The 11030-nt window shown below is 41.2% G+C and overlaps 2 protein-coding genes across 2 annotated transcripts; one reads left to right on the plus strand and one right to left on the minus strand.

Moving 5' to 3' along the window:
- Positions 1-1846: 1846 nt before the first annotated feature.
- Positions 1847-5542, plus strand: c6h17orf67 (chromosome 6 C17orf67 homolog). The gene is made up of 4 exons (XM_084930291.1): positions 1847-2119; positions 3204-3304; positions 4533-4652; positions 5335-5542. The coding sequence occupies exons 1-3, from the start codon at positions 2065-2067 to the stop codon at positions 4647-4649; spliced, it is 273 nt and encodes a 90-aa protein (XP_084786417.1). The 5' UTR covers positions 1847-2064; the 3' UTR covers positions 4650-4652; positions 5335-5542.
- Positions 5543-7195: 1653 nt separating this feature from the next.
- cbx8b (chromobox homolog 8b) lies at positions 7196-11030 on the minus strand. The gene is made up of 5 exons (XM_084930293.1): positions 10800-11030; positions 10626-10669; positions 10355-10420; positions 10173-10239; positions 7196-8751 (listed from the first exon to the last, which is right to left on the minus strand). The coding sequence occupies exons 1-5, from the start codon at positions 10866-10868 to the stop codon at positions 7912-7914; spliced, it is 1086 nt and encodes a 361-aa protein (XP_084786419.1). The 5' UTR covers positions 10869-11030; the 3' UTR covers positions 7196-7911.

Below are 11030 nucleotides of genomic sequence, written 5' to 3' on the forward strand. Positions count from 1 at the left end.
ATACATATATATATATATATAATATATATATATATATATGTTTTTCCCTATGTTAATACTGTCCATATGTACATAGCGCTGCAGAACTGTACCCCCCCCCCAGCATTGTTCATAACTGTATTTTAGCTGCTGGTTTATTGAGTTTCGTTAGGATGCATCTGTTTGTATGCTACGGGCGCACCCGTGAAACTCAAATAACTGCTTTAACAAAAAAAGAAAAGAAAATAGGAAACCCTGATCCATAATTCTGCGAGAATCACATTCAATCGGCTCAATCCAGTTTCTAGAGATTTCCCATATTTGCTGTAATTGCACTTCCTTTTCTTTGTGGCAGGTTTTTTTTAAATTAAATTAAAAAAAACAAACAAAACAAAACTCTTAACTTTGCTGTGATTCAGATTTTTTATTTAGCACAGACATCGTGTAAGGTTAAGCTGCAGGGGTAACTTAACATGGAACACCGTCCGAATGTGTGTGACAAAGGATAATGAATAACAACCCTGCTGAGAACGGCTAGACTGCTACTTCATCTTAATTAGTGACTATTCAGTCATATCACTGGCGTTTTGGAGAATAAAAATTAGAAATGCAAAATGGAAAAACTGAACGAGAAAAAGGCAGAACATGCCGACTGGTCTCCAAATGGGTTAGACGGAAACAGCGGATCCTCCACTTCCCATGATGCCGTCTTTCACATGTCCGGTCATCGTGGTTATTTCCTCTGACTCGCCTGCTGCGCCACACAGTACAGACTCTATTCACAGGTCAAGCAAAGTGACGTTTCAGTGTACTTTGTGTGGAATATTCTTTAAAAAAAACGCGTTTATTTAATAATGTTGTCTTGCAAACAATTTTTTGTTTGTAAGAAAAAAGGCAGAAAGAAAGGGGAAAATAAAATGTAGTTAACAGACGGATACATGAAAATATTACATTATGAATGGGGTGCACAGCTGGTATGACAAAAATATAAGAGCATCTAAAAACAGGATCTAACTATGCATATGACTATGCTTGCAGCACCATCTAGTGGACAGACTTTTACCTGCAAGCTAACCTAACACCTACGTTTAATACATTGAAATAGACTTATTCTGCTTTTCCTTGTTTTTACATCTTTGCTGTTCCTAGGACTACGTTCTTCTGGACAGAGATCTCGGATGTTGTTCCTGGGATCTGCTGAAGCCACTAGCCCAGCTTGGGGGTCACTGCACTGAGCACTCCGATTACCACTGGGACCACTGTTGCCTTCACCCTCCACATCTTCTCCAGCTCTCTCTCCGCCCTTGGTACTTCTGCTATGGTCGTTTTCCTCTGCTTGTCCACTGCTACTATGTCCGGTTGGTTAGCCATCACCAGTTTGTCTGTCTGTATCTGTGAGCTAGACCCCAGCCTCTATGGATCTTGTGCTCAGAGCTTGTTCCTGTGCTGCCATGATTAGTGCCTCTGTGCTGTCTTTCAGACCAGCCACTGGTAGGATTGTTTTGATTTTGTTTATAGCCTGGATCTTGTTTGTCCCATTCAGCTGACGTGCCTCATCTCTGCAGGTATTTGGTGGTTTAAGACTGCTTTTTCTACTTTTTGCTCTATGTGATGTCACTGAGAGGATACAGAAGCTCCACCCAGCTGCTGTGCAAATCTTCTGTTTACATGGATCAACTGATCATAACAAATTTGTCTTAAAGGGGGAGGATCTAAAGCAGCTTGTTTCAGAAAGAGGAGGAACTGATGGGGTCTACAAAAAGCTCAGCATAAGATAATATGGATAATTTTTAACACTCAATCATGCAAAACTACAGTGTTAGGGTACAATAATAAAATAAGGAGCTGTAAATTAATTAGTTATTCACCTTTAAAGCATTAATTGGTAAACTATATATCTTTACATGTGCTAATGTGTCACTAATATTTACAGTTTATTTGAAACCTTGGTAGTCTGAGGCAGTGTGTTGTGGCCAGAGTCAAGGAGGAAGCAGAGGAGGAGGAGGATCTCCTCTTTTCACACCCTCTGGACTCTGGTCAGGACCTCAGAGTTGAGAGGGCTCAGGCAGGAAAAGGGCGAAAAAGATGAAGAAGCTGGTGGTGTTTTTGCTTTGCGTGGTCCTGCTGACCATTTACACAGGTAGGAAATTCTCAGGGAATTGTCGCAAGGAGGACAGTGACCTGTCACATCAGAACACCTTTTCAGGTGCACTGCGTCTTGTTTTTTGCAATTGTGAGGGAGCTGGTGTAGTTATATTCTTAGACGTTGAAGAGTCATGCATACCATTGTGGTAAGAATAGGTTATTTTAAGGGTAGTTTGCTGCACCTTCCTTTTGTTGTGGTAGAAATATTTAGATAGATGTACAGAAGATCTTTATTTGTATTTTTAGTCCAATCTTTTTGAAACACTGTTGTATTTTATAACAATTGACTTTTGGCCTGATTTAAGCCAGAAGACTTACATGTCATCAGGATGGTTTATTTTTGTGGCAATCCACAGTCTGTCTCAATGAGCTAGGTGGACGTACACCGTGAGTATTTTTGCCACGTTGCTCTGAGGCTCTAGGCAGCACCAGCAGCTCAGGCCTGTGTTGACAGAGTTTCACAGCAGCTCCCTGTGGCAGGAGAGGAACAGAAAGCCTGCTGGGGTCACATGCTGCATGGGCTCGACTCCCTGGGGAGCGAGGGGGCTGAATGGGCACTTTGTTACCTTCCACCAAATACCCTGCTTCCTAATGCAGGCCCGGGCTTAGAGAGAGAGGGAGACAGAGAGCCCTCACTGGTGTGTGTGTGTGTGTGTGTGTGTGTGTGTGTGCCACTGGGGAATAAACAGCCTCACATAGACACTAGCTAAATAGATCAGGCCAGCCACAGCTCACGAGCAGCAAATAGTGTGAGAGTTTTATTTATGGGCCTGAGTACAGCTTTCTGTGAGAGGAATGCTATTCTTATTAACCAAAACTTAGCTGCCAAGAAAACAGATGTCACAAACAAAATATCTCAGGCAGAGGTTAAATTCAAAGCAGGCAGTTTTAGTTCCTGAGTCTAAGAATAAGCAAAAACAGAGGAAGCTGCCAAAACACAAACACTGACTCACATCTACAAGGCAAGAGCAAAACAGTCTTATCCTAACCTGCTAAACCTTCTTCTACAGCACCGAAAGAAGTCAACGTAAGTAAACATTTGCTTCCAAACTCTTATCTTTACATTTTTTGACCTTCAGATGCAAACCCCATAATCAAGGAGAGCGTAGCTAAGCAGCTGCTCCGTACCAAGAGGCAGGACCGGCCAATGAAGGCTGGCTACCCCGATGAGCCAATGAGGGTAAGGTCCACTCAGAGCAAAGAGCACAATTAGTATATTGGAAAAAGCACAGATTTAACCAAGAGTATTGAACCTATTCAGTTCTGTTGCAACAGTTTGTGTTGTCCTGTTTGTCAGCAGGATAAAAACTGAACATTGCAACACAGTGTAAGTGCTGCAAGCAATTTAAACTTTGTTTTTTGTGGTAAATTTGAGTCCTGCTCATGTCACTCGTCCATATAATGAATTCATTCTGTGTGTGTTTGAAAGCTTTTAGTTATAGTGTTTAATCACATTTAGGCAGGTTAAACAGTTTTAAGTTGAAGATATAAAAGCATAAGCAAATCTGTCTTATCACTTTGTTTCTAGACCAGTCAGCACTGACTCAGGTGAGGAGCTTTGCAAAGGCAGTATTTTTAAAACATTCATAGACCTTCAGAGAACATTTAAAGCGTGTTACAATATTTTATAAAACATTTATTATTATTGTTTATAGTCTGCTTAGAGATGGTAAGCGTTAAAGCTTTGTGAGTGTTTTTATGAATTAATTTTTAGAATATTTTTACATTGCAAATACTTTTGATTTCACCTCATTTTATTAGTCTTTGTTTGTTTAGTGTAATTTAGTGACTCTTCCTGCGTTAAATCACATGCAAAATTAAAATAAGGTCAAAAAAGGTCAAGTGGCACGAGAAAAATATATATTAAAAAAAATTAAAATAAGGTAAAAAAACAAATGAAAATTAAATAAAATATAACAAATACATACAATATAATTCCATCTATTGTATAATTAAAGGGAATTTTACCTAGGATCATTTTTCAGAATATATTCTATGTGTATATTTATAATAAACTGTGTCATTACATATTATTTAATACATATGGTACCTGTAAAAGAAAAAACAACAAAAACCTTTGACCCTTTCTCTGTGGGACAAAGAGAGCACGGACACAAAGGTCCGAGTCACCTAATGTAATTTACAGGTTACAGCTGAGACTCTGAGCTTGTCGGTTCCTGTCAGTACCTGAGCTTCTTAAAGTAATCTCTCTGAAAGCACGTGCACTGCACTGCTCTGTACAGGACATGTGATATTGCCCTCGGTTTACTCATCTCTGTCATTTTATGTTGTGCTGTGTTTCAGTTTGCAAAATGAGCTCCAGCATTTTTCTTTCGTTGTTTCTTTCAGTGTGCACTCATCTGTCCTTTGGTTCGCCTTATTCAATGATGTCAATCTTCTCCCTGCAGGAGCATCTGCTCCACATGCAGGCTCTGGATCTGAGGGCCCGGGAGACCAACTTGGAGCACTGGCTGAACCCTCACTGCTACCCACGCTGCGACAGAAACTATGGACACCCGGTTTAAAAGGTGGCAAAAGTCGCCCGAAGTCTCAACTTTCACTTCTAACCCCAACTGCAAACTATTCATGAGTGACTACAGCACAGAGCATCTACACAGCAACAGAACCCTCAGTTTTCATCTCAGTCACCTTTTTAGACACCTTTTATTCCCTGATGGCTAAAGCCCTTGTCTCTTTTGAACTGAATGACTTGTTTCTGTATTGGAAGTTTGTCTCTGCTGTTGTGTTAGTGCTCTTCCTGTTTTTTGCAATTTTATCAAGACTGTTTGGCACAACAGGAAACCTCAGAAACCTGTGAGAAAATATCTCACAGCCAGGGCTCTTTTCTTTGAACACTATTAGTTTTCTTGCTTAACTCATTTCAAAAGTCAAACTGGCTCACTATCAGTGGTTAAGAATTAAGAAATCAGGCTTATTCGCCAGTTCTGAGTTAAATTGTGATAACACCAAAGTGTCACTTTGACATGAAAGAGGATCTGAGTCCATGTGGTTTGGTCATAAAGATAGTAAACCAAGTTTGGTGGCCTGCTTGAATCTAAACTATACCTGAATATTAGATGTTAATATGAATATTAAGACTGATTTGTGCCTCACTTCACAGTACATATGGATTTAAGGGGATATAGAATTATTTTTTTTAATTACACTGACCATTTTTTTTTTACCTGAATTTGTTTTCTCTCTCTGCAGTAAAAGGCCTGCTGTGACTGACTGACCGTGGACTGAAGCTGGAGTCTCTTTTCTCATTATCTTTCAATCTAATGACCAAAATATGCATGTGTTGTATTATTTCTAGAGTGAATTCTTTGTAATTTGCTCCTTTACGCCTTTATTTCTGTAGCTGCACAGACTGAAATTTGTTAATGAATAGAATAAAATAAAATAAAATAAATCATAAGCTCCAATAAAGTTGTATTTATTTGTTTGAATAAGAGCGAGACTGCAGACCTGCATGCAGATCTTAATCGTTTCCTTTTTTCTGAAGACAGTCGACTGGATTCTGGTTTCAGTGAGATAAAGGTTTTAGCGCCTCAAGTTATTTGCATATTAGATGGCGTTTTGTTCTCTGCTTAACACCTTGAAGCGGAGGCAGGCCAGAATGTTTTTTTCCTTAGCCGTGTTCGTGCGTCTAAACGCCCCCTTCACACACCTTTCCCCCCGTCCTCACGCTTTGCTTTACAAAAGCTCTAAGAAACATTTTATTTCGTTTTTGGGGAAATGAAACAAACACGAAGGATTTTGCTGCTCTGATAAAGTATATTTGTGTGATAATTACCGGATTTCAAACTTGGATAAACTGGCTGACCGGATGCATAAAACTAAATGTGGGACAAAACGTGCGCGCGCAAGACGGCAGTCCACACTTGTAGCTGACAGAAAATTTAACACAAGCAAACGTTGAAGGTGCGCCATCGTTCACCTGACGCAGGGCGAAGGGAGGCGCACGCCGTGAACAGGTCACCACTGTGACACCTCAGAATGACCAGTTAACCTAACGCGCATGTCCTCGGGCTTTGAGAGAACACAAACTCCACAGACAGTCGTTCAGAAAGTTTGAACCCACACTGCACCACCCGCATCATGTGGAGGACAAATACAGGCCTGCTGTATTCGCCCCCCAGTCTGTCTACGTACAGAAATTACGAATGAAGCTAAAGAGGGTTTGTTTTTGTCATATTTTTTATAGGCGACATATGTATGTTTTATTATTATTCTTATTTTATTCTAAAAACCGATAAAATTGATTGTTAATGACCCCACCCGTTTTCCTGTCTGACCGCGTCGCTCCTGATTTTACGCCACACACGTGCGGTGATTGAAGCGCTCCAATCTGTACAGTATGAACGCCGTAGAACCCGCGATCTGTCCACATATGAGTAGGCCTGTGTCGCGGATGAATAAAGCAGAGCCGCGCTGCATAGAGCTGTGAAATGTGTGCACCTGCATGCGGAACATTTTACCCGTTTCTCATTTTTCGCCGCACTCTGAGGCTGTTGTCTGAGGCCTGTCCTGGCGCAATCGCATACCCAGAAAATATCATTAAATCAATCAAAAACATTAAAAATGTGTTTGCTTTTAAATATACCTTGAATAAAAATGGAATAATTATTGGAATGACTGGCTGCATTTGGTCATTTCAATCGTTTTCTTTTTCTTTTTTTAATAATAAAACTAAGCGGGCATGCAGCCATGTAGAGTCACGACGCATACAAAAATTAAACAATGAAAGCAGATTCACGGACTTTTATTGACCAGAGGGGGGAGAAATTTGTGCTGTTGTAACTCTGGAGGGAGAATCATGTAGGCCTCCCGCTGGACTGTGCGAGCCGGGCTGGGTGATGAGCCCGAGGCCTTTAACTTTTGGCGCAACTTTGCAGAAATTTCAATAAATAAATAAATAAATATTAAACAACGCGTTGAAATCGAGAGATATTATTATATGTGGGGAATATAAAACTAAGCCCGGCGGTTAAGTCGTTTGTCGGGTCTAATTGATGGATCTAAGCGGAACCCGGAGGGCTGACGATGGTTTAAAAACAACACAAAGAAATGAGAAATTCAAATGATTTATTGAAAAGCGTCTAAAAAGCAGTTTGACAACAACCTCTTTTTTGTCAGTTACAACAAAGCTGTATGATCGTTTTTCTATGAAAATGTAAAATATAGGAATTATGTTAATGGAAAATGTTATATTAACTTTGGGAAAACTTTAGAGAGTGTGTTGAATTTGTTAATTTACTTTAGGTTTTAGAAATCTCCGAGGCAAACTCGGTCTTTGTAGACAACATAAAGATTTTTTCTAATACTTTTAAATTCAAAGTGCTTGAGTTCATTTTTAAATATTATTCCAGGATTTGAAATCAAGCAAAACCTTTCAGTCAAATCAGTTCAAATAAAGAGAATTATTCAGACCACAACCTGAATTAAATATCCTGCACAGCTCAGGTGGGAAGAAACATGTGGAAAAAATACATTCTTGTTAGTTTTAAATGCAAAATAGTAAAAGTCACAAGATCTGTACAGAAAGTAGCCACTCGCTGCAAAGGAAACATGCAACTCATGTTAACCATTGCACAATGTGAAAGGGACTTCATTTGATTTGGTCAATACATTAAATAGATGTCCAGCTTTATATTATATACACATATATGCACATTATGTTATTTGCCTTTTTACATTACATACAAAATCTGCTTTGCTTGATAATCCCACCATGTCCTATAAACTTCAGATCTGCTGAAAGTCAGAAAACAGAGCATCAGTCAGTCATCTTTTGTCCTTGAAGAAGCCTTTAGAAGTGCTGCTCTCCTTGATGGTGACCGTCAGGAAGTTGGCGGTCACGTCTGTCACCAGGACCTTCTCCACGTTGCCGAGAGACGGCCTCCACGTCACTTCGTCCAAGTCGTCGTCGAGCCGCGTTGGGGACGGCCTGTCCAGAAAATAAGGCTTTTCCATTTGGGGTAGCTCGGCAGGGCGACTCAGACTCATTTTGGAGTGGTGCTTGAAGTGTGCAGGTACCAGGTAGGCGGAGACATCCTTTATCCTGTGAGTGTCCATGTCTGTTCTGTGAGGATGCAGGCCGCGGTCTGAGTACAGCTGTTTGTAGGAGCTCTCCCCAGAGCGCTGTGTGTGGTGATGGTGGTGGTGATGGTGGTGGTAATGATGTTTATGGCTGTGGCCGTGGTTCTCTGGATGTCTGTGGGCCAGTTTGACCAGCCTCATGTCTTCGCCCCCCTGGAGCTTAGCCAGTTTGTGAGGGCCGTGGCTCTCCTGCTCCTCTCCTCTCCTTTTATGGTGCTCAGAGAAGACATCATTAAACCGCGGCTTAGGCTTGGGACCTCTCTTTTTAGGTATGTGGATGAGGTCTTCTGAATTAGTATGGAGCAAAGACTGCTGGTGCTCACGAGGGCTCAGTTCAGGCGGTCGGACGCGTACGCTTTCTCCACGGTTGACGGTACTCGGTGGGAAGATGGTGGGCACGACAGCTCTCAGGCCCTCTCTGGCCCTGGGGGTGGCAATCGGTTCTGGGGTCGGGTAGGTGACGCGCATTCCTCGGACTGCTTCGCTCCTGAAGTCATAGGACTTGGACTTCACCTTTGCCTGAGCCTATCAGAAAATTTTTGAAATTAGTATTTTAAGAAAATGACACCATTTTTCATAGCGAACATCAAACTGAATCAGTTAAAAGGGATTCATTCATTCTTTTATCATCTGCTTTTTCTATTAATTTGTAAAATGTAATTTAAACAGCCAATTGATTGCTTCTACCTACACCTGTCATATTGGACTGCTATTAAACTAACTATCGAAAGAGTGGATATTAATCTTACATCAATAATTCACAGCAATAACTAGTTTCAGGGCACCATGTTTATTACTCAACTTCTACCAATCCCCTTTAAACGAGCCCTGTCAGTGGAGACTCTGGCATTTTGTTCAAGACAAACTGCCGCTCATTAAGCAATTTTCACGGTTCACCGCTCTGAACAGATGAAGCATCAGGCCATGATGTTTTCCTCAGCTCATTGGAAAGTAACATGTAATCATAAAATTTAAATTAAATAATTTATTTCAGACACATATCCATTTCAGTATATAAACTATTTGTTTTATATTTTTTTAATATATTTATAAATTACACAACAGGGACAACAAATGCATAAACGGCATGTGTTCAAGAAAAGAAAAACACCTTGTGTCATTTAAAGTAGAGTAGTTTTATAGTTCTTACAACTATATTTTAGAGGCAAATAAATTTGTACATTAAAATTCAAGTGAGATTTTTTATTACTGATCTACAAAATTGGAGAACTTAAACATTTCTGAATTCTAATTTATTACATGCCACCTGGAGCTTTTCCATTTTTGCTTTAAAAGTGGCTTTAATAAAGAGACAACAGACCCAGAGCGTGTAAAAAAAAGAAGAAGAAGAAGATGGAAAAACAGCCTGGCTGTTTGTTAAACACATTTTATTTAACAGGACACAAACAGTCCTTATGTAAGCTAGTCCATTAAAACAGCTGCATAATATCTGGTTTTTCTCTTCGTTTAGACAAGTACAAATAACCAGATACATGCCAAACTCTCTGGGTCAACCCATTTGTCAGGACCAAGAAATAATTTTATCATATATATTCTAATGCCTGGTATCACCACAAAATTAACAGTTCAATTTCCCCAGTTGAAAAAACCCCCCTGATGGATGCCCCGATGGGACACCTTTTGCGATGTGCTTCTGGCCCCAGGGGCCGCTTGTTTGACACCCCTGTCTTTAGGTATTCAAAGCCCGTTTTAGCATGTCAATACATCCCCATTAGGCAATAAACAAACTGAATACACTCCCATTCATGGGCAGGCTGTCCTAATTATGCATAATTAGCATATTTAACCTGCTCATTCACTAATGCATTCAAAGAAAAAAATTAAGAAGCCACAATCTACAGAAGTGGAGAGAGCGCAGGAAGGGTTTGTTGGGGCTTTATTAGAGACACGCAATAAAAATAAATAAACCAAGCTGCCAGCTTTACCTTAAGCAGAAACGTCTTGGGTTTTGGTCCTCTCTTTTTGGGCCCGTAGAGCTCCCTTTCACGCTCCCTGTGAAAAACCAGACACCCATTTTGAGTGTCACGGGAGCAAAGTGCACCGAGGACAGCGTACAGTTACCGAACACTCACTGGCTCTGCCCAGAAAGGCCACACAGACATCTTACCTCTGTTCAAAAGCGGCGAACAGGCGGGAGTCCAGAATATTTTCCTCCGGTTCCCAAGTGCTGTATCTGCGAATTAAAAACGCAGAGTTAGACAGAGGGAGCGGAGACTGACACACGGCGCTAGCCTGCGAGCTAAAAATCTCCACCGTGCTCAGTTTTAATCCCGCTGTCTCGCTAGCTGTGATGTGCTAACGACAGCCACAGCCGAGACAGTGCGGGCAGGGCAGCCGCGGGGTGAAAACATGATGAGGCTCAGTGTAGCGGGACTTACTTGGGAGACCACCCCTTCCATTTCACGAGGTATTCAATGCGACCCTGCATGCCATCAGAAACAAACAGACAGGACTTGGTTAGCTCGCAAGGGTTAACAGTAGTATGAGAGTGCGGCGGTGGTGCTCTTATTCAGCATTATGGGAGAAAAGAGCACGTTACATCTCCCGCCTACCTTCCTGATTCTGCGTTTGATGATAGACTCGGCAGCGAACACCCTCTCCCCGACGGCAGAAAGCTCCATGTTTACCCCAGTGCTACCTCCCGTTAGCTGGGTGGACGCTAACGCTAGCAGAGCAGATATTTTTCTCCAGTCCCAGCCACTCTGAATTCCCGACAGACCATAATACTCCCGAACAGAATGGACGTCAGCGCAGTTTTTTCACAGCGTTGCTAAGGAACCGCA

This window comes from Perissodus microlepis, chromosome 6 (assembly GCF_051167445.1).
Source record: "Perissodus microlepis isolate ML-2025 ecotype Zambia chromosome 6, ASM5116744v1, whole genome shotgun sequence".
Classification (NCBI taxonomy): domain Eukaryota; kingdom Metazoa; phylum Chordata; class Actinopteri; order Cichliformes; family Cichlidae; genus Perissodus; species Perissodus microlepis.

Excerpts from the sequence above, each read along its gene's own strand:
- c6h17orf67 (XM_084930291.1), top strand. The coding sequence starts at position 2,065 with ATGAAGAAGCTGGTGGTGTTTTTGCTTTGCGTGGTCCTGCTGACCATT. Across the intron at positions 2,120-3,203 it reads CCTGCTGACCATTTACACAG|ATGCAAACCCCATAATCAAG; the intron begins GTAGGAAATTCT and ends TTTGACCTTCAG. Across the intron at positions 3,305-4,532 it reads ACCCCGATGAGCCAATGAGG|GAGCATCTGCTCCACATGCA; the intron begins GTAAGGTCCACT and ends TTCTCCCTGCAG.
- cbx8b (XM_084930293.1), bottom strand. The coding sequence starts at position 10,868 with ATGGAGCTTTCTGCCGTCGGGGAGAGGGTGTTCGCTGCCGAGTCTATC. Across the intron at positions 10,421-10,625 it reads TGGAAGGGGTGGTCTCCCAA|ATACAGCACTTGGGAACCGG; the intron begins GTAAGTCCCGCT and ends TTTAATTCGCAG. Across the intron at positions 8,752-10,172 it reads CCAAGACGTTTCTGCTTAAG|GCTCAGGCAAAGGTGAAGTC; the intron begins GTAAAGCTGGCA and ends ATTTTCTGATAG.